We start from the raw sequence: 17,385 nt of genomic DNA on the forward strand, positions 1-17,385 counted from the left end.
GGTATGGAGAAGACGACTGTTGGTTAGAGAAGACCATTTCGGTCGCCGGAATGTTGGCCAAAATTTATGACCCACAACTGGTTATATGGGTTTAAATGTACCAAAATAACAAATTTGTGTGTTTAATTGGAAATTTCTAATGTTCGAAAGTTTAATTGCACTTTTGGATAAAGTTTGAGAGACTTATTTGACCATTTTCTCAACATTTTTATATAATTATATATTTATTTAGATCATTTTGCAAATTACAAGCATTATACATGTAATTTATCTATATTACATTTATTACAAGCATTAATACAATTAATTGTAACTTTATATAAATATTTGGACAAAAAGAAAAAGAGAAAATTAAATTCAAGTAAAAAAAATGTATAAGAAGAAAATATAAGAATGTGCATGTAGCAATTTCATTGGTCAATCTTATATTTTATTTTAATACTTCATTTTATATTTTTATACTTGTAAAATAAATTTTAAAGAAAAATTGCATCAGTATTATTGGGCAAATCCTATACCGATAGATTACATATAGCCATATAGGTACGTATTTTCAAAAAAAAAAAAAAAAAAAAAAAAAAAAAAAATAGCCCTATAGGTACGCCCCAACAACAAGAACATTCGAGATTTTCATAGAAGTATGATTTCCCGCACTAATATATCATCAGCATTATTAAACGACATCGTTCCACAACCACCGGATCCAATTAAACTTTAAAAATAACGGCGTGGAGAAGAAGCCGAGTGTCTGGAGGGAAGTAGAATACTCCAGAAGCTTGAGAAATGAGAACAGCCAATATTTTTGGCCTTCAACTTTGCTTCGCCAATAGAAGGACCTAGAATACATTCGTTTCCCTACTCGCGCATATAAAAGCACCACTCTCCATTTCAATTGCAGTCATCAGGACAAAAGCGGTTATACGTCGTTCTCTCTCTCTGCGCTTTCTCTCTTTGCGTTGTTTCTAAGATCTTCCTCGCAAGCGTTCACAAAGGCTACAGAGTTCTGTGATCAATGGCGGATGTTCAGATGGCCGAGGCGGAGACCTTCGCATTCCAGGCGGAGATCAACCAGCTGCTCAGCTTGATCATCAACACGTTCTACAGCAACAAGGAGATTTTCCTCCGTGAGCTCATTAGCAACGCCTCTGACGCCTTGGATAAGATCCGGTTTGAGAGCTTGACTGACAAGAGCAAGCTCGATGCTCAGCCTGAGCTCTTCATTCGCCTTGTACCTGACAAGGCTAACAAGACTCTCTCCATTATTGATAGCGGTGTCGGCATGACCAAAGCAGGTATCAGATTGGTTCCTTCTCGTATTTTTTCGCATATGATTACGTTTTTGTTGCTCTGTTTTGTTTCTGGTAAATACTGTAATTGGAATGGTTATTTCTGTGGAATTGTGCTGACTTTACATGTCTATAAATATGCTTCCGTTTAGCACATGTCTCTAACAATAATGCCGATGTTGAATTTTGATATACTGTTAATTTATTGTGTATTTGCACTGATTTACGCACATAAACATATGATGCGACGTTACACATGAATAATGCTAGTGTTGTAGAGTTTTGATGATAATGCACATGCACTTTACTTGATCCGCATCTCTGCTATGGTACATTTAAGTGCTCTTCCTTTGAAGATATGTTAAAATTTATTGAGATGTATCTTTTGGGAAACATATACTCTAGTGTACTTGGAACAGTCCTAATGATTTGTTTTATGCTGTGGTCATGTACAGATTTGGTGAACAATTTGGGTACAATTGCAAGATCAGGAACCAAGGAATTTATGGAAGCATTGCAGGCCGGTGCTGATGTGAGCATGATCGGGCAATTTGGTGTGGGTTTCTACTCAGCATACCTTGTTGCAGAGAAGGTCATTGTGACCACCAAACACAACGATGACGAACAGTACATCTGGGAATCACAAGCTGGTGGTTCATTCACTGTAACTAGGGATGTGGATGGAGAGAAACTCGGCAGAGGAACCAAGATTACTCTCTTCCTCAAGGAAGACCAGGTAAATATGGTTCTGCAATTAAATTTAGCTATAATGTATGTATAGCTTGCTTTCTGATTGGCTAAAAATCGCTATGTATGTCTTTGAATATTGTGCAGCTTGAATACTTGGAGGAAAGGAGGATCAAGGACCTTGTGAAGAAGCATTCTGAATTCATTAGCTACCCAATCTACCTCTGGACTGAGAAGACAACAGAGAAGGAAATCAGTGATGATGAGGATGATGAGCCCAAGAAGGAACAGGAGGGTGACATCGAGGAGGTGGATGAGGACAAAGAGAAGGAGGGTAAGAAGAAGAAGAAGATCAAGGAGGTTTCTCATGAGTGGCAGCTCATTAACAAGCAAAAACCAATTTGGTTGCGCAAGCCTGAGGAGATCACCAAGGAGGAATATGCCTCTTTCTACAAGAGTTTAACCAATGATTGGGAGGATCATCTTGCTGTCAAGCACTTCTCTGTTGAGGGTCAGCTTGAATTCAAGGCCATCCTATTTGTTCCAAAGAGGGCACCATTTGATCTTTTTGACACCCGCAAGAAGATGAACAACATTAAGTTGTACGTCAGGAGGGTCTTTATCATGGACAATTGTGAGGAACTCATCCCTGAGTACCTAGGATTTGTGAAGGGTGTTGTTGACTCTGATGATTTGCCCCTCAACATTTCTCGTGAGATGTTGCAACAGAACAAGATCCTCAAGGTGATCAGGAAGAACCTTGTCAAGAAATGCATTGAGATGTTCAATGAGATTGCGGAGAACAAGGAGGACTACAACAAGTTCTATGAAGCATTCTCAAAGAATTTGAAGCTAGGAATTCATGAAGACAGCCAGAACAGGGCAAAATTGGCAGACTTGCTGCGTTACTACTCCACTAAGAGTGGTGATGAGTTGACAAGCCTAAAGGACTATGTCACCAGGATGAAAGAGGGTCAAAAGGACATCTACTACATCACTGGTGAGAGCAAAAAAGCTGTTGAAAATTCACCATTCCTGGAGCGCCTCAAGAAGAAGGGCTATGAAGTACTGTTTATGGTTGATGCCATTGATGAGTATGCTGTAGGCCAATTGAAGGAGTATGATGGTAAGAAACTGGTGTCAGCCACCAAGGAAGGGCTGAAACTTGAAGACGAAGATGAAGAAGAGAAGAAGAAGCGGGAGGAGAAGAAGAAATCTTTTGAGAACCTTTGCAAGATTATCAAAGATATTCTTGGTGACAAAGTTGAGAAGGTGGTTGTCTCTGACAGGATTGTTGACTCACCCTGCTGCTTGGTTACTGGTGAGTATGGATGGACCGCAAATATGGAAAGGATCATGAAGGCTCAGGCCCTAAGGGACAGCAGCATGAGCTCTTACATGTCTAGCAAGAAAACCATGGAAATTAACCCCGACAATGGAATCATGGAGGAGCTTAGAAAGAGAGCAGAGGCTGATAAGAATGACAAATCAGTGAAGGACCTTGTGTTGCTGCTGTTTGAGACTGCACTCCTTACATCCGGTTTCAGTCTTGATGACCCCAACACCTTTGGTGCAAGAATTCACAGGATGCTGAAGTTGGGTCTCAGCATTGATGAGGAGGAAGCCGGTGATGGTGATGATGCTGACATGCCTGCATTGGAAGAAGCTGGTGAGGAGAGCAAGATGGAAGAAGTGGACTAAGGGACATATCGTATTTCTTCATTTGTCACAAAAGCTATATTGAGTCTTTTTCCTTGTGTCTTCTGGCTGTGTTATACTGTTATGTATGAATCTTCATTGCAGTCATTGTATGTGTTCGGCAAGTGCAATATAGTTGCGTTTTGAATTTTCCTTCTTTACTGAAAAAGTCTTCATCTCTCTTTCCCAACTGAAATTTATTTGAAGAGTAAGTTCTTGCTGGCTTTTGCCCATATGTTACACGGGCTAAGCCAGGGATTTGGTTTGAATGCAATTTCTCAATGAAAATTGAATGCAAATAGTAGCGCACTAAATTAGTATGAGGGCTCCAAAATGGAGACTGCACAAGCGTCAACACTCGAATTTACATGAGGCTTTACATCTATTCCTGCAATATATATTTTTTCCTATGTTATTCAGTATATACACAAGTACAGTAGTTAACTGCAAAGGCGGATGTTAACAGAAAACAGTGTTAGCAATCCAGTAATCCTAGATGCAGGAAATATGACCATTTCGATTGTTTTTCAGAGGTTAATCACTGTTACACCTCTCTGCCATCTGACCTGCCATCTACTTCAGAAGATGAAAGCAGCTTCTTCTGCATAAATTGTGCGAGAAAATTACTATAAAAATTTTGAAATAGGAAAGTGGGGTGGGGGGGTTAAAGAGTGTGTCTACATAACCATCAAATATACTGTACTTGTCACTTACATGATTCTCAAAATCAGGGTTCATGAGATTGATGGTTAGATTTCTCATTAGTAACAGCACCTGAAAAGGACCAAACATAAAAGGACATGAGCAACATCCCGAAACATTTTATGTGACTGCTGATGGAAGCAGACAGATGAAAAGAGAAAAGGAATGGGGTTGTTGGGGGGTGAGGGACTGGACAAGAGTGAAAGACCATATACTAAGAGGTTCTCATTAGATGTATTATGTGCAAAAGAATATTGAAGCCAAAGCGAAACCACATACTGTTTCAACATCAATGCGGTCCATTTTCTTTAGTTTCTGCAAGTGACCAGACACGTTTGGGTCAAAAATACTTCCTATGAAATTGTATACTTCATTGAAGTCCGGCAAAACTGCATTAAAACCAAAATAACACAACGGATTAGCAGTAAATAATTATAATTATTGTACTGTGGTTAATATAGAAAAATAGAAATGCCACTTAGAGAGGGAAAGCTGAGCTAATAAATTTAAAATTTCAATTAAAGAACTCATGACACCTCAAGACTTGAGCCAATAAAAACGTATTTAATAGCCTTTCCTCCGGCTTGTTAGGTTCTCTCATATATGGTAATCCAAACTCTTTCTAGAAAACACATACTAACTTCTCAATTTCACGATCAATCATCTTGAAAGAGATGGCTTAAATAGTTTATAGTGGTCATGTACCAGAGTAGAATTCCGGAAATACAACTTATAGTTTAGAATTCTTGCAAACTATACAGTTTAATTCATACGAGTAAAATATTGAGTTAAGTCCTGATTTTGGGAACAACAGCTTGCCTTCGAAGTCATAGGATTAGAGTTGACACTTGACAAAGTTTGCACTATGAACATCTAGATTAGTCAATAGCATAAGAAGTGAAACCACTTTACTGCAATTAGCTACAGAGTATTTGTATTCGTATGACTTGGAACTCAAAAAGTGAATGATATATGCAAGTAATATGACTCACCTCTCAATGAATTTCCATGAGCCCGCTTATTTGTCAGTTCAGCTGAACTGTTCTTGTTACTACTCCAACAGTGGGTATCAGTAAGAGGTCTGTCTGTTGATTCCAAATCGCCTATTAGATTAAAATCAACAAACAGCTACTTCAGTGCAAAGTCCAAATAAACCAACAGAAGTTAGATGATAGTTTCAACCTCCTATTACACAACACAAACTACCTGCTTGCGTATTGTTGTCTGTCCGTGATGGCAAAGACGCAGATGTGGCAGGGATTATGGGCAAGAAACCTGGCTTCCTTGCCATTTCAGCATCAGGTAGTGCTGCTAGCCCTTGAACAGAAGTTGGCACTTGTGAGGCACCTGAAGCTCGTCAAGTATAACACGAGTAATAAGAACCATTTCCGAGTTACCCATGAAAATCCAACCACCAAAGTTTTAATATGTTTACCACTTCTCGAGGCTTTCTGAGGATACGGATGAGCAGCTTTCCTTTTTGGCCGTGGCGGAGGTAGATGTTCATTAGCACCACTCTTTTGTACTTTCTGAAAGTATTTTTGAGCATGACTACGTATCTGCAAAAATCATCCATGAACTCATAAGTCACAACCAGTTAACTATGGCTAAACATGGCAGATGATGATTCATACAAATAGTGAATATAAGTAAATAAATAACTAAAATGCAACCAATTTCTATGAAAAGTTAACTAACAGAAGGTTAGGTAATACCTGAATCACTGTCTTCGAAGCAACAAACGCCTCTATTTTCTTCCAATCCCGATCAAATCTGCAAGTAGTGATTGAAGTAATTACTGAATCCGTTTCAATTGTAAGGTAAATTTAAACAATAAACCTATTCACAATGCAATTTGTTCTTCAAATTTCAGAATTGCTTTAAGGAAGTAGGGAGCAGCATATAGCATATTTGAGCTATTCTATTCGAATCATAACATCAAACACAGATTCTTTACTATCCATTGCAAAATAGGATACGAATCGTTAAGCTCTTTTCCGAAATTAGACCGAAATGCATTCAAATCACCAGATAGTCCAAACTTCACATTACGGCATTCATGGACTCCAAATCGTAACCCTAATTCGGAGAACTAAGGAGCAGAGAATTCACTAAATTATAAACTCACAGCTGGAGTGCTTCGAGGAACTTGTCGTGCTCGGGTTCGGTCCAGCTCTCGCGGGATTTGGTAATGGTGTAGGGTTTCCGGACCTTTTTCGTCGGGTCGTCCGGCGGCGCGTTGGAATTGGCGGCAGCTGCGGGTGTTTGTTTGGAGAATGAGCCAGAGTTCTGGAGGGCCATGCCAGTATGGTCCGAGTAGAGAGCTTCGGGTCGGATTTGGGCACAGAGAAACCGTGAATTTGGTTTTGGTTAAGTATTGCGGTGTTCTTCGGGCTGTGTTTCGGGTTGTGCTCGGTTGTGGCCAAGGCGTAAGCCACCGTGCCCACCGGACGGGTTAATAATAAGACAATTAGGCAATTGGGCAATAGGGTCCACATAATTCGGTTGGAAAATTAGTTAACCAACCATTTCATTGTTACACCCTGTTAACTAACCATATATGTCTGCAACGTTTGAATAACTAACCACAACCGTTAATCGAAACATCACCTACTTATAAAGTGTCACCATGATCTGAATTATTTGTTGTGTATAAACATTTCATCAAATATGTGTCTCTACTTACTTATTTATCATATTTCATTAATTATACTAGTTTATTGTTGTATTTGACTGAAGTTTACCAATTAGTAATGTGGTAAATACGGAGGTTCTCACAAATATGTGCAAGTGTCGAGATCATATCGTGTTACAAATCTTCTCTAGTCTTTTTTGTTGGTTTAAGTCATATACTCGGCAAGTCTAATCTAAGTTAGAGAATCTCGAGCATATATGAGGTAGGAAGGGAAACATGCCGGGAGCCAAGCATGACAGACATGTGTTAAGCATACACCGGGAAGGCTCGAGAACGGCGTCTCAACGCCACGTGTACTAAGATACTTGAACACCCACTAAGAGGATAATTATGTTGTAGCTCCATATCATCTATGAAGTGATCTTGATTGTGATGTCTATCTTGACCTTAACTAGTCGGGATCAACACCCCGGCTGCAGACCTTCGTGTTATTCCTCTTGCCCGGGTGTAACTTAATGTTAGGTAGCTTAAGGTTATGGTTGGTAACGATTTATTCCGGTAATCAAGTTATATACCGACCTAAACTACGGTATAAGGGATGGTATTCTCGAAGTACATTTCTCATCAGGACTAATTGAACACTTTTTTTAATCTCACATCACTTAATCTTACCATACCTTAATTATACTTCTAATTAGTAATAATAAAACAAACATTCTGATCACTCTCATTTTCGAACAATTAATTATCTCACAATCTAATTAACATATTCAAACCTATATGAATTAAAATAATACGAACTTATTTCACTTGCAATTATTTCAAGTCATAACAAAATTTACCAATTCACTTAGTAATTGGGGGGTTTGAATCTCACCATGTAACTGATGTAACTTGTAAGATCTTAAACTTGAATTATGTGAAACATAATAATAGAGGTTAAGAGTTTTTGAATTCTTGAGGGTAATTATATATAGTTCACGAAAAAAAACCAAAAACCAAAAACGCGTCTCCATCAAGTCCGTAACGCGATAACGGTACGGCATCAATCCATCCACCGATCCTGCGATCCACGCTGCTGATTATTGACTAGTAACTTGACTCAAGAGTTGACTTGTGACATCACTACCCATTTTCCCACTATAAATCAAACCAAAACTAAAACCCCATGGCTTCAACCACTCCAATCCACACTCCATTTTCTCACTCTTAATCTCCTCTTTCTTGGATCTCCAACTCTCTCATTACTAGCACACATCTCCAAGCTCTGCAGTTAACCCAAAAATGAAGGTCACCCCCTCTCCCTTTCATCTCTCTTTGCTCTGTTTTTATGTTCTTTTCTTTAATTCTCTATAAGTGCACAATTAAGTGAAATCTGTTTTGTGATTTCAGTCAAGAAAGTAAATTAATTTGGTATTCTTAGTTAATCCGTTCAAACTAAAAACTCAATAAATCAAGAATAGATCGAATTTGAAATCTTCTGTTATCTACTCATCTTTTTTTTTTTTTAGTATAACTGACTCTATTACATTGCATATCTGTTCATCTATTCTACTGAAATACAATGAGTTAATATTGCCTCGACTGAGAATTTTGAGGTTTTGTTGTTGATGACAGAAAGTGGTGTTGGAGCTTGACTTGGTGGATGAGAAGATGAAGTCAAAAGCCATGAAAAGGATGTCGAGCTTGGCCGGAGTTGAATCGATATCGATAGGGAAGGACAGGAAAATGACGGTGATCGGAGACATAGATCCGGTGTCGGCGGTGGAGAAGCTGAGGAAAGTGTGCAATCCGAGAATAGTGTCTGTGGGGCCCAAAGAAGGGGAGAAGAAGAAGGACGAGGGTGGGAAGAAGAAAGAAGATGAGGGGAAGAAGAAGGAGGATAATAATAACGTGGTGGTTATGAAGGTTCCGGCAGCGGCGCCGTATTATTACGCGCCGCCGTATGATCACCAGTATTACCACTACCCGCCGCCGTCTCCGTATTACCACAGCGTGGAAGAGGATCCCAGAAGCTGTGTTATATGCTAAGCTAATTCTTTTCTCTTTTTTTTTTTTTAATAAATTACGTGTAGGATTTTAATCTTTATATGTGACGTTGTTGTTGGCATGGAAGTGAATGAATGAATATTCTTAGTAATTTTGATGAACATAACTTCGTCATGATTTTCCATGTTACATGTCACCAATCAACTTCATTGATGAGCATATTTTAGACGAACCCAATTAGTTTAAATGTACAACAATCTATGAATCGGAATTAGTGAACTGACTTAGTAATCATAAGTTTCATTCAACTTTTTTAGGGCTTTTTTATTTAAAATTGATTAACTATAAACAATTTATGATGGTTTAACTTCTTGTGACTTTTTTGTTGGCTATATTCATAATGTGGGTTTCACCTGCACCTTAGAGTAGCAATTGTGGATATTCCTATAAACTGAAGTATGTCCCAAAGCAAGCTCAATAGTGAAGTTCTTTAGTCAGATTTTTTGTTATTAAGTAAGAGAAATGAGACAAAAAACACTGAAAATTACTATTTAGGGGCCCAACAGGCGCGATTGATACGTGACACGCGTAAAAACGACAACATAAACGGATTTTTTTTCGAGCAAAACCTTAAAAAAAAAAAAAAAACTTGCATTTGCAAGTATACATTTTTCATTCTTTCTCATACTTTTTTCGTCACTGAACAAAAAATTTGAGCAAAAATTACTATTAATTATGCTCTAAATATAGATGATAAAGATTGTAAGTTTGAATTTATCATGATCAGAAATTTTGGCAACAATTGATTTAACAATCACTAAAATCCAATTTGTTTGTGCATTTATGGCCCCCAGATCGAAAAGAGTGGTACGTTCATGCATCATATGGGCTAACGAGGGATGTAACCATGTATCAACCTTGTCAAATCCACTTGTGTGGAATTAATTAAGCTAATGGGACCATCAACCTTTAAGTAGTAATTAACTAATTAAACTTTCTTGGCATACGTAATTAATTTGTTACTCGATCGTGGAGTAAACAGTAAGCCTCATAAGTGTCTCACTGTTTCCTATGTAGTATTCCTACTTGACAAACCATTGACAAATTAGATATATCATGTTTTACACTAATAGAATACTGTGTGTGTGTGTGAGCTGAATAATACTTCATACTTAACAAAATTGGTCAGAGTGTTAATTTAGTATTCATAATATTTTTTCGTGGAGTTGTATATTGATTTTCTTGCTTTGAATTTGAAATATTTTTTCCCCTTTTTATAGTCTTTTGCCAATTAAAATTACCATGCACATTTCACTCAGAACATACTTAGAATATGTATGAGAAATAAAGTTTTACTACATATACTCTAAAATCTTACTCTCTAAATTTTTCTTCATGATGTGGGAGTACTGATAAGCTAATTTTTTCAAGTGGGTCTCAATGCAATTGTCTACATAAAGATTTTGTGTGTGAAAGTAGAAAACTGAACCACACATACCACTTTCTTGAGAAATAAGTCATCTACACATGCTTATATCACTAAAGTGACTTGTATGATGGCATGAATGACCTATGGTCTATTTCCAAAATGTGGGCATGCATTATTATGATATGAAATGATAGGATGTAAAGCAAATGGGACCATAGCCTAGGACTTTTAGCGTACTGCTCGTTGTGGTTACGTTGCGTGTTCGATTTGCATAACGTTATTGTTCATAGGTATGTCTTCATCGTCACTTTGAATTGACGTATTGTATTGGGGAACAGCTCTGATATACTGATCCAATATAATCTTTGTCGTTTGTTTGTAGGGGTGGCTTCAATTCTATTTGTACAACAGGTTAGCCAGGCACTACTTGTTGTCCTCTAATTCTATTTTATTATGGGAATGAGTAGTAAATATATCATAAGTTATATAAGTAGTAGTGAATAACCGAATACAATTTTATTTTATTATATTTGCATAGTAACTAAAGTCATGTTTTGATAACAAGATATTGTTGGAATTGATCTTTAAGGCCTCCATCCATCAGTTTGAACTTGTATGTATGTAAAATTTGACCATCATTTGCTGATAACAACTATAAGTTGACAGACGAATATTTTAGTTGTTTAGGAAATTCATGTGTAATATTTTATTCAAAAGATATGAGTATTAAGATACAAAACTTCGGGATATATCAATATCATTTGAAACAAAATGAATGAATAGACAAGAGAAACAACATTTTCATCAAATTAAATTTAAAATTAATGTATAAATAATAATCATGCCAAGTTGAATATAAAGATAACTCTATACATGAGCAATGATGTCAGACTCATCAAGTTGGAAAACAACTCTTCCCTCATAGTTATCATCAAGTCCTTTTCTCTCTCTTTTTATTTTATTTTCCCTTCTATTTTTTGTTGTTGCTGTAAAGGAAATGGACATTATAATTTGGTCAAGTTGGCAGCAGATTCTGGAGGGTAGAAGTTGAGAAAATAATTAAGTAAATATTAGTCATGTGGTTAAGTCAAGATCTGAGATTTAATTGTCTCCTGGCCTGTTGTTATTAGAACCTTGTTTGGATTAAATAATCTCTCCTGCTTGGACTGTAGTCTGCTCACTATGTTAAACAAATGAACTTTCTAAGAACTAATTAACTTCATTTGCTGCGTTGGAATCACGTTGCATTTGAATCTAATGAAATTTGGTTTGATTGGGAGGACAATAAATAGTTGAACTTACGCTAAGAATCAATATCAATCAAAGTCAATAACGCCAGAACTATGTGCTTGTAGTGATGACTGATGAGCTTAAATAAATGCAAAACTATCAAATGGCCAAAAAAGTTCAATTGGCCCAACATTGAACGGACTCAGCACATTACAAGCCTTCTTATGGCCTAGTAAAAATGTGGTTAGTTTAGCCCGTTAAATGAGCTATTTAAACGGCCCAATTAAATGATTCCACCGTTTCTAATGCAAATGTCAAATTATTGTGTGGACCATGGTCCATATACTGTGTAGACCAAGAATATAATATACATTTTTAATATAGACAAATTAAATTATTGGTGTACTGAATATACATTATTTAATTATATATTAAAAAAACTATGTACCCACACAATAATTAGGCCAAATATGTTATTTTTACAAACTAACACTAGTAACTCAATTAGACATAAGACACTACCAACAAGTTCACTGGGAATGGCATTGCCGTTTTATTTGTATTCGAAACTGCAGGTACATGAACAGAAACACAAAAATGCAGGAAAACATACAGCAACAGGTAGGGTTGCAGTGTTAGATATAAATAATATAACCATGCAGAATATATATTATTAGGAAAAATCTTACTTAGTTCATACATGAACTTGACTTTCCATGCAGGTTTCATAAACCAACTGAGCAGTGAGAAGATCCACAGCAGCAGACCCAACTGATTTGAACACAGTGATTTCCTCTTGGCTCTTCCTCCCACTCTTTTCTCCCTTAATCAACTCCACCAAATCTCCTACTACATCATCTCTTGTGATCACACCTCTCTCAAACGCTCCCACTAACTCCCCAGCCTCAACCAAAGCCGCCTCGTTATCTATAAACACTCTCCCCTTCCTAATAGCCTCATCATCACACTCCATCATAGATGGCTTAAACGATCCCACCATATCCAAATGTGCTCCTTCCTTCATTTCTCCCCCCTTCACCAATGGAGTCTCCGAGTTTGTAGCACAGCTCACTATATCTCCTAATCCTACCACCTCTTCCAAACTCCCATTGCTCTCGAAAATCACCCCGTCAAATCCGCTCTCCTTTTGCAACTTCTCGACCAAACTTTGTGCCTTTTTAAGGGTTCTGTTCCAGATTATGACAGTTTTTAACCCCGGCCGAACGGCCAGGTGGGCCCGGATCAAATGCGGTGCTAAAGAACCCGCCCCGACCATCACTAGGGTTTTGGAGTTTTCCCTGGACAAGAATTTGGAAGCTAGAGCTGAGATGCAAGAAGTGCGGTAGAGGGTGAGGTCAGTGGCGTCCATGGTGGCTAAGGTTTGGCCGGTGAGGGCGCTGAAGAGCGCGTAGCTTGCGTGCACTCCGGGGAGGTTTAGGGCGGAGTTATTGGGGTGGAAAGTGACTAATTTAACGCCGACGTAGGGGAGGTAAGGGGAGAGAGACCAGGACGGCATGAGGAGGATGGCGGAGGATTGGCTTGTTTCGTGGCAATGGCGGACTGGGGATTGGATGTTGGTGGCGAGGGTGGAGTGGAGGTGGCGGATGAGGGAGGCGTGGGTGAGGAGAGGGCGGATTGTGGCGGTGGAGATGAAGACCGGCGGTGGCGCCGCCATTATGAGGGCTTTTTGATTAATGATTAGTGATTACTACTTTGTTGGGTGCAAATACTGGATGGTAAGTGGTAAGGCACTGTTTGATATGCAATGGATGGAGTAAGTTTTATAGGCTTGTAGTTGAGTAGCTCATCATACAAATAGTCAATAATTTGGGTAAAAAAAATGACCAGGGAAACTAACCTTGACTTGGAGAATATTTTTATTGGGACACAGTTGAATCATTTAATTGGAAATAGTTATTAATTGAAATCATAGAGATAGTCAATAATTGGAAAAAAAACATTTTAAAAAATTAATAATAATAATAATACGTCACAGTGGTGGTGGTGGTATCAATGGTTGTGCTGGTGGTAATAATAATAATTTAAAAACTATAAAAGATATGAGAAAGAAGACAAACATGAAAAAATAAAGAATTAAAAAAATGTCATTCTACTACAAATTTATAAAAATATTTTTCTCCAAATTAAGTATTTTTTCTATTGATCATAATGGACATTTCTTTTATGGTCTCTATCTTCTCTCTCATAATCTTATTGTATTGATGGATTTGATGCAACTTGATAACCTGTTACTTATTCAAACCTAAACTTAAGCATGCTTAGCTTATATATAACATGTAAAATTAGACTTGTACTTAGGCTAAAACTTTTATTAATGGTACGATATTATAATTAAATTTGACTAAATATATAATATACTTGACTTCTTCAATGTGTTTGAACTTGTGATTGATTAAAATGATTTTTAATATACTTAGTCTTGGCAGGCTCACCTGGCAGCCGCCAGCCTGCATATTAGCCTGGCTAGTTTAACTCTTTGTGATTTTTTTAGGGCTGTTAACGAACCGAACATAAACGAACGGAGGCTGTTCGTGTTCGTTTGTTAAGGATTTTGGGGTGTTCGTGTTCGTGTTCGTTTGTTAAGGTTTTTGAAAATCCTGTTCGTGTTCGTTTGTTAAGCGTTCGTTAGTGTTTGTTAACGTTCGCGAACGTGTTCGTTAACGTTAACGAACACGTTCACGAACGTGTTCGCAAACGTTAACAAACACGTCACAAACATGTTCATTTACGTTCGTGAGCACTTAATAACCAAATATCTGCACATGTTCATGAACACAATTTGTTCGCGAACAATAAATAATCTGCATTCACATCTTCACGAACAATTTTATATATATATAAACATGTTCGCGAACATTATTAAACGAACACTAAACGAGCTTGTTCGCGAACACTACTAAACGAACACAAACGAGCTTGTTCACGAACATTACTAAACGAACACAAACGAGCTTGTTCGCGAACATTTAGCAAACGAGCTTACCACTATTCAGACTCTGTTCGTTTATTAATCGAGGTCTAAATTTTGTTTGTTAATGTTCGTTTACCTTAATAAACGAACATAAACGAACGCTAACCGAGCTCGAACACAAGTAGTTTGTCGAAAGCTCTGTTCACTAACAGCCCTAGATTTTTTATCACTATAATTACAAAATAAAGTTTACTTAGTGTATACTACGTAGTGATTGAGGTTCACATCGCCACCCAAAAGAAATGTACTGTTTGAACTTGTTTGACAAAGAACTTTTCAATTAAAAGATTGCAGTCTGGGCTATTTCAAACTTCAATATGTAGATAGCATGGAGCTTTACTTGCCTCTAAACTTTCACAAAGTCCATGTGTCTTTATTGCACAACAAAGCTCGATAGCTTGAATCCCAAAAGTACTTCCAACATGGAGACATACAAGTGTCTAACAACCCTAGGTTTTGGGCAAGAAAAGTTGTAACTTTCACATGCGATAGACGTGTAAAACTATAAACACAGCTTGGTTTCCCAGAAAACTCAAGTACCATCACAAACTAATTAAAGATTTGTTGGTCATTTGCATATAAATCAATAGGCTTGTTGTGTATATTCATGTTGAATCTACCAAACCTCCAAAATTTACATCTTGCACTTGGACTGAAATGAACTAAGGATGTGTTTGGTTCATGGATATACACATTAAGAATGAGAATTAAAATCATAGTTAGTGTGCCGGTATGGTTGTAAGGGTCTATTGATTGTGACTTGTTAGCATTCAGTATGTAAATTGTGATGAATTCACTTAACAAGGTGAACCGATCTATTAATTACAAGCCTTCTTAATTCTTATGGACCAATAAAAGTGTGGTTGGATAAGCCCATAAAACAAGCTATTTAAATGGCCCAACAAAAATACTCTCAAAGTCAAAGTCAAGGTCTGTTTGTTTGGTCTACTTTTTTTATCCAAATATTGACTATTCGATACTCAGCTAGTCAACTACAAGTCCACAAAAATTACTCCATATCAAACCGTGCTTTTCCATTCCACCCAGTATTTGCACCCAACAAAATAGCAATCAATTATTTCGTTATGGCGATCAACGGAGACAAAGTCAATCCCACCTCCGCCGCCGCGGTCTTCATCTCTACCGCCACTCTCCGCCATCTCGTCACGCACGCCTCCCTCATCCGCCACCTCCACTCCACCCTCTCCACCGACATCCAATCCCCAGCCCGCCACTCCCACGACACATCCCCTTCCTCCTCCCTCATCCTCATGCCGTCCTGGTCTCTCTCCCCTTCCCTCCCCTACGTCGGCGTTAAATTAGTCACTTACCACCCCAATAACTCCGCCGTAAACCTCCCCGGAGTGCACGCAAGCTACGCGCTCTTCAGCTCCCTCACCGGCCAAACCTTAGCCACCATGGACGCCACTGACCTCACCCTTTACCGCACTTCTTGCATCTCAGCTCTAGCTTCCAAATTCTTGTCCAGGGAAAACTCTAAAACCCTAGTGATGGTCGGGGCGGGTTCTTTAGCCCCGCATTTGATCCGGGCCCACCTGGCAGTCCGGCCAGGATTAAAAACTGTCATAATCTGGAACAGAACCGTTAGAAAGGCACAATGTTTGGTTGAGAAGTTGCAAAAGGAGAGCGAATTTGAGGGGGTGATTTTCGAGAGCAATGGGAGTTTGGAAGAGGCGGTAGGATTAGGAGATATAGTGAGCTGTGCTACAAACTCAGAGGCTCCATTGGTGAAGGGGGGAGAATTGAAGGAAGGAGCACATTTGGATATGGTGGGATCGTTCAAGCCGTCTATGATGGAGTGTGATGATGAGGCTATTAGGAAGGGGAGAGTGTTTATAGATAACGAGGCGGCTTTGGTTGAGTCTGGGGAGTTAGTGGGAGCATTTGAGAGAGGTGTGATCACAAGAGATAATGTAGTAGGAGATTTGGTGGAGTTGATTAAGGGAGAAAAGAGTGGGAGGATTAGCCAAGAGGAAACCACTGTGTTCAAATCAGTTGGGTCTGCTGCTGTGGATCTTTTGACTGCTCAATTGGTTTATGAAACCTTCATGAAAAATCAAGTTCATGGATGAACTATCTTTTGCTCTTTTCCTGCATTTTTCTCTGTTCTGTTCATGTATCTGCAGTTTCGAATACAAATAACAAGGCAATGCCATGTTCAGTGAACTTGTAATTTCGGGTTTATGATTCTAATGCAATATATTGTAATGCATCATCTCTAGATTGTTGTCTCGGGCGAATCATATTCACCTGTGTTTCAGCTTGGCCTGCAAACACACATTTCATTTGCATCATCAAGCTTGTTCTCTCGAGCGAATCATATTGAGCAGAGCAGCCTATTGGCTTTCTTGGTTTGAACTGTCAGCTATGGGTAACCTAGTTGATCCTTTGCCACCTAGTATTACAAGGCAGAATTTACCTAGTACACACTCTTGGACAGTGGTTGTGGCCTGTAGATTTCCCTCGTCACCCATAAAAAAAAGAGAGAATTGTGTAATGTTTGAACTTGTTCCACAAAGAACACTTCAATTAGTACAAAAAAGATTGCAGTCTGGGCTGCTTCAAACTTCAATATATAGCACAGAGTTTAACTTGCCACTAACTTCACAGAATCCATGTGTCTTTATTGCAACCAAAAAAAAAAAAAAAAAAAAAAAAAAAAAAAAAAAAAAAAATTAAAAAAAAAAAAAAAAAAAAAAAAAAAAAAAAAAAAAAA

At 38.1% G+C, this 17,385-nt stretch overlaps 5 protein-coding genes across 6 annotated transcripts; 3 read left to right on the top strand and 2 right to left on the bottom strand.

The window, feature by feature from the left end:
- The first annotated feature begins 864 nt into the window (after positions 1-864).
- On the top strand, positions 865-3,832 carry LOC115998685 (heat shock protein 83). Its single transcript, XM_031238315.1, has 3 exons — positions 865-1,292; positions 1,742-2,022; positions 2,121-3,832. The coding sequence occupies exons 1-3, from the start codon at positions 1,013-1,015 to the stop codon at positions 3,672-3,674; spliced, it is 2,115 nt and encodes a 704-aa protein (XP_031094175.1). The 5' UTR covers positions 865-1,012; the 3' UTR covers positions 3,675-3,832.
- Positions 3,833-3,959: 127 nt separating this feature from the next.
- Positions 3,960-6,830, bottom strand: LOC115998686 (protein REVEILLE 6-like). 2 transcript variants are annotated; one of them, XM_031238316.1, is made up of 8 exons: positions 6,502-6,830; positions 6,089-6,146; positions 5,809-5,932; positions 5,577-5,720; positions 5,366-5,476; positions 4,653-4,762; positions 4,386-4,445; positions 3,960-4,272 (listed from the first exon to the last, which is right to left on the bottom strand). In XM_031238316.1, exons 1-8 carry the CDS (start codon positions 6,672-6,674, stop codon positions 4,216-4,218), a joined length of 837 nt encoding a protein of 278 aa, XP_031094176.1. In that variant the 5' UTR covers positions 6,675-6,830; the 3' UTR covers positions 3,960-4,215. The 2 variants fall into 2 exon arrangements, with proteins under 2 accessions (XP_031094176.1, XP_031094177.1); XM_031238317.1 differs by having other exon boundaries at positions 5,580-5,720; positions 6,502-6,825.
- Positions 6,831-8,161: 1,331 nt separating this feature from the next.
- On the top strand, positions 8,162-9,158 carry LOC115998672 (heavy metal-associated isoprenylated plant protein 39-like). The gene is made up of 2 exons (XM_031238294.1): positions 8,162-8,298; positions 8,626-9,158. The coding sequence occupies exons 1-2, from the start codon at positions 8,293-8,295 to the stop codon at positions 9,037-9,039; spliced, it is 420 nt and encodes a 139-aa protein (XP_031094154.1). The 5' UTR covers positions 8,162-8,292; the 3' UTR covers positions 9,040-9,158.
- A 3,188-nt stretch (positions 9,159-12,346) lies between these two features.
- Positions 12,347-13,331, bottom strand: LOC115998027 (protein SAR DEFICIENT 4-like). Its single transcript, XM_031237472.1, has one exon. The coding sequence runs from the start codon at positions 13,329-13,331 to the stop codon at positions 12,351-12,353; it is 981 nt and encodes a 326-aa protein (XP_031093332.1). The 3' UTR covers positions 12,347-12,350.
- Positions 13,332-15,614: 2,283 nt separating this feature from the next.
- On the top strand, positions 15,615-16,900 carry LOC116000114 (protein SAR DEFICIENT 4-like). Its single transcript, XM_031240141.1, has one exon. The coding sequence runs from the start codon at positions 15,734-15,736 to the stop codon at positions 16,739-16,741; it is 1,008 nt and encodes a 335-aa protein (XP_031096001.1). The 5' UTR covers positions 15,615-15,733; the 3' UTR covers positions 16,742-16,900.
- Positions 16,901-17,385: the final 485 nt, after the last annotated feature.

The sequence above is a fragment of the Ipomoea triloba genome, chromosome 12, assembly GCF_003576645.1.
Source record: "Ipomoea triloba cultivar NCNSP0323 chromosome 12, ASM357664v1".
NCBI classification, from domain to species: Eukaryota; Viridiplantae; Streptophyta; class Magnoliopsida; order Solanales; family Convolvulaceae; genus Ipomoea; species Ipomoea triloba.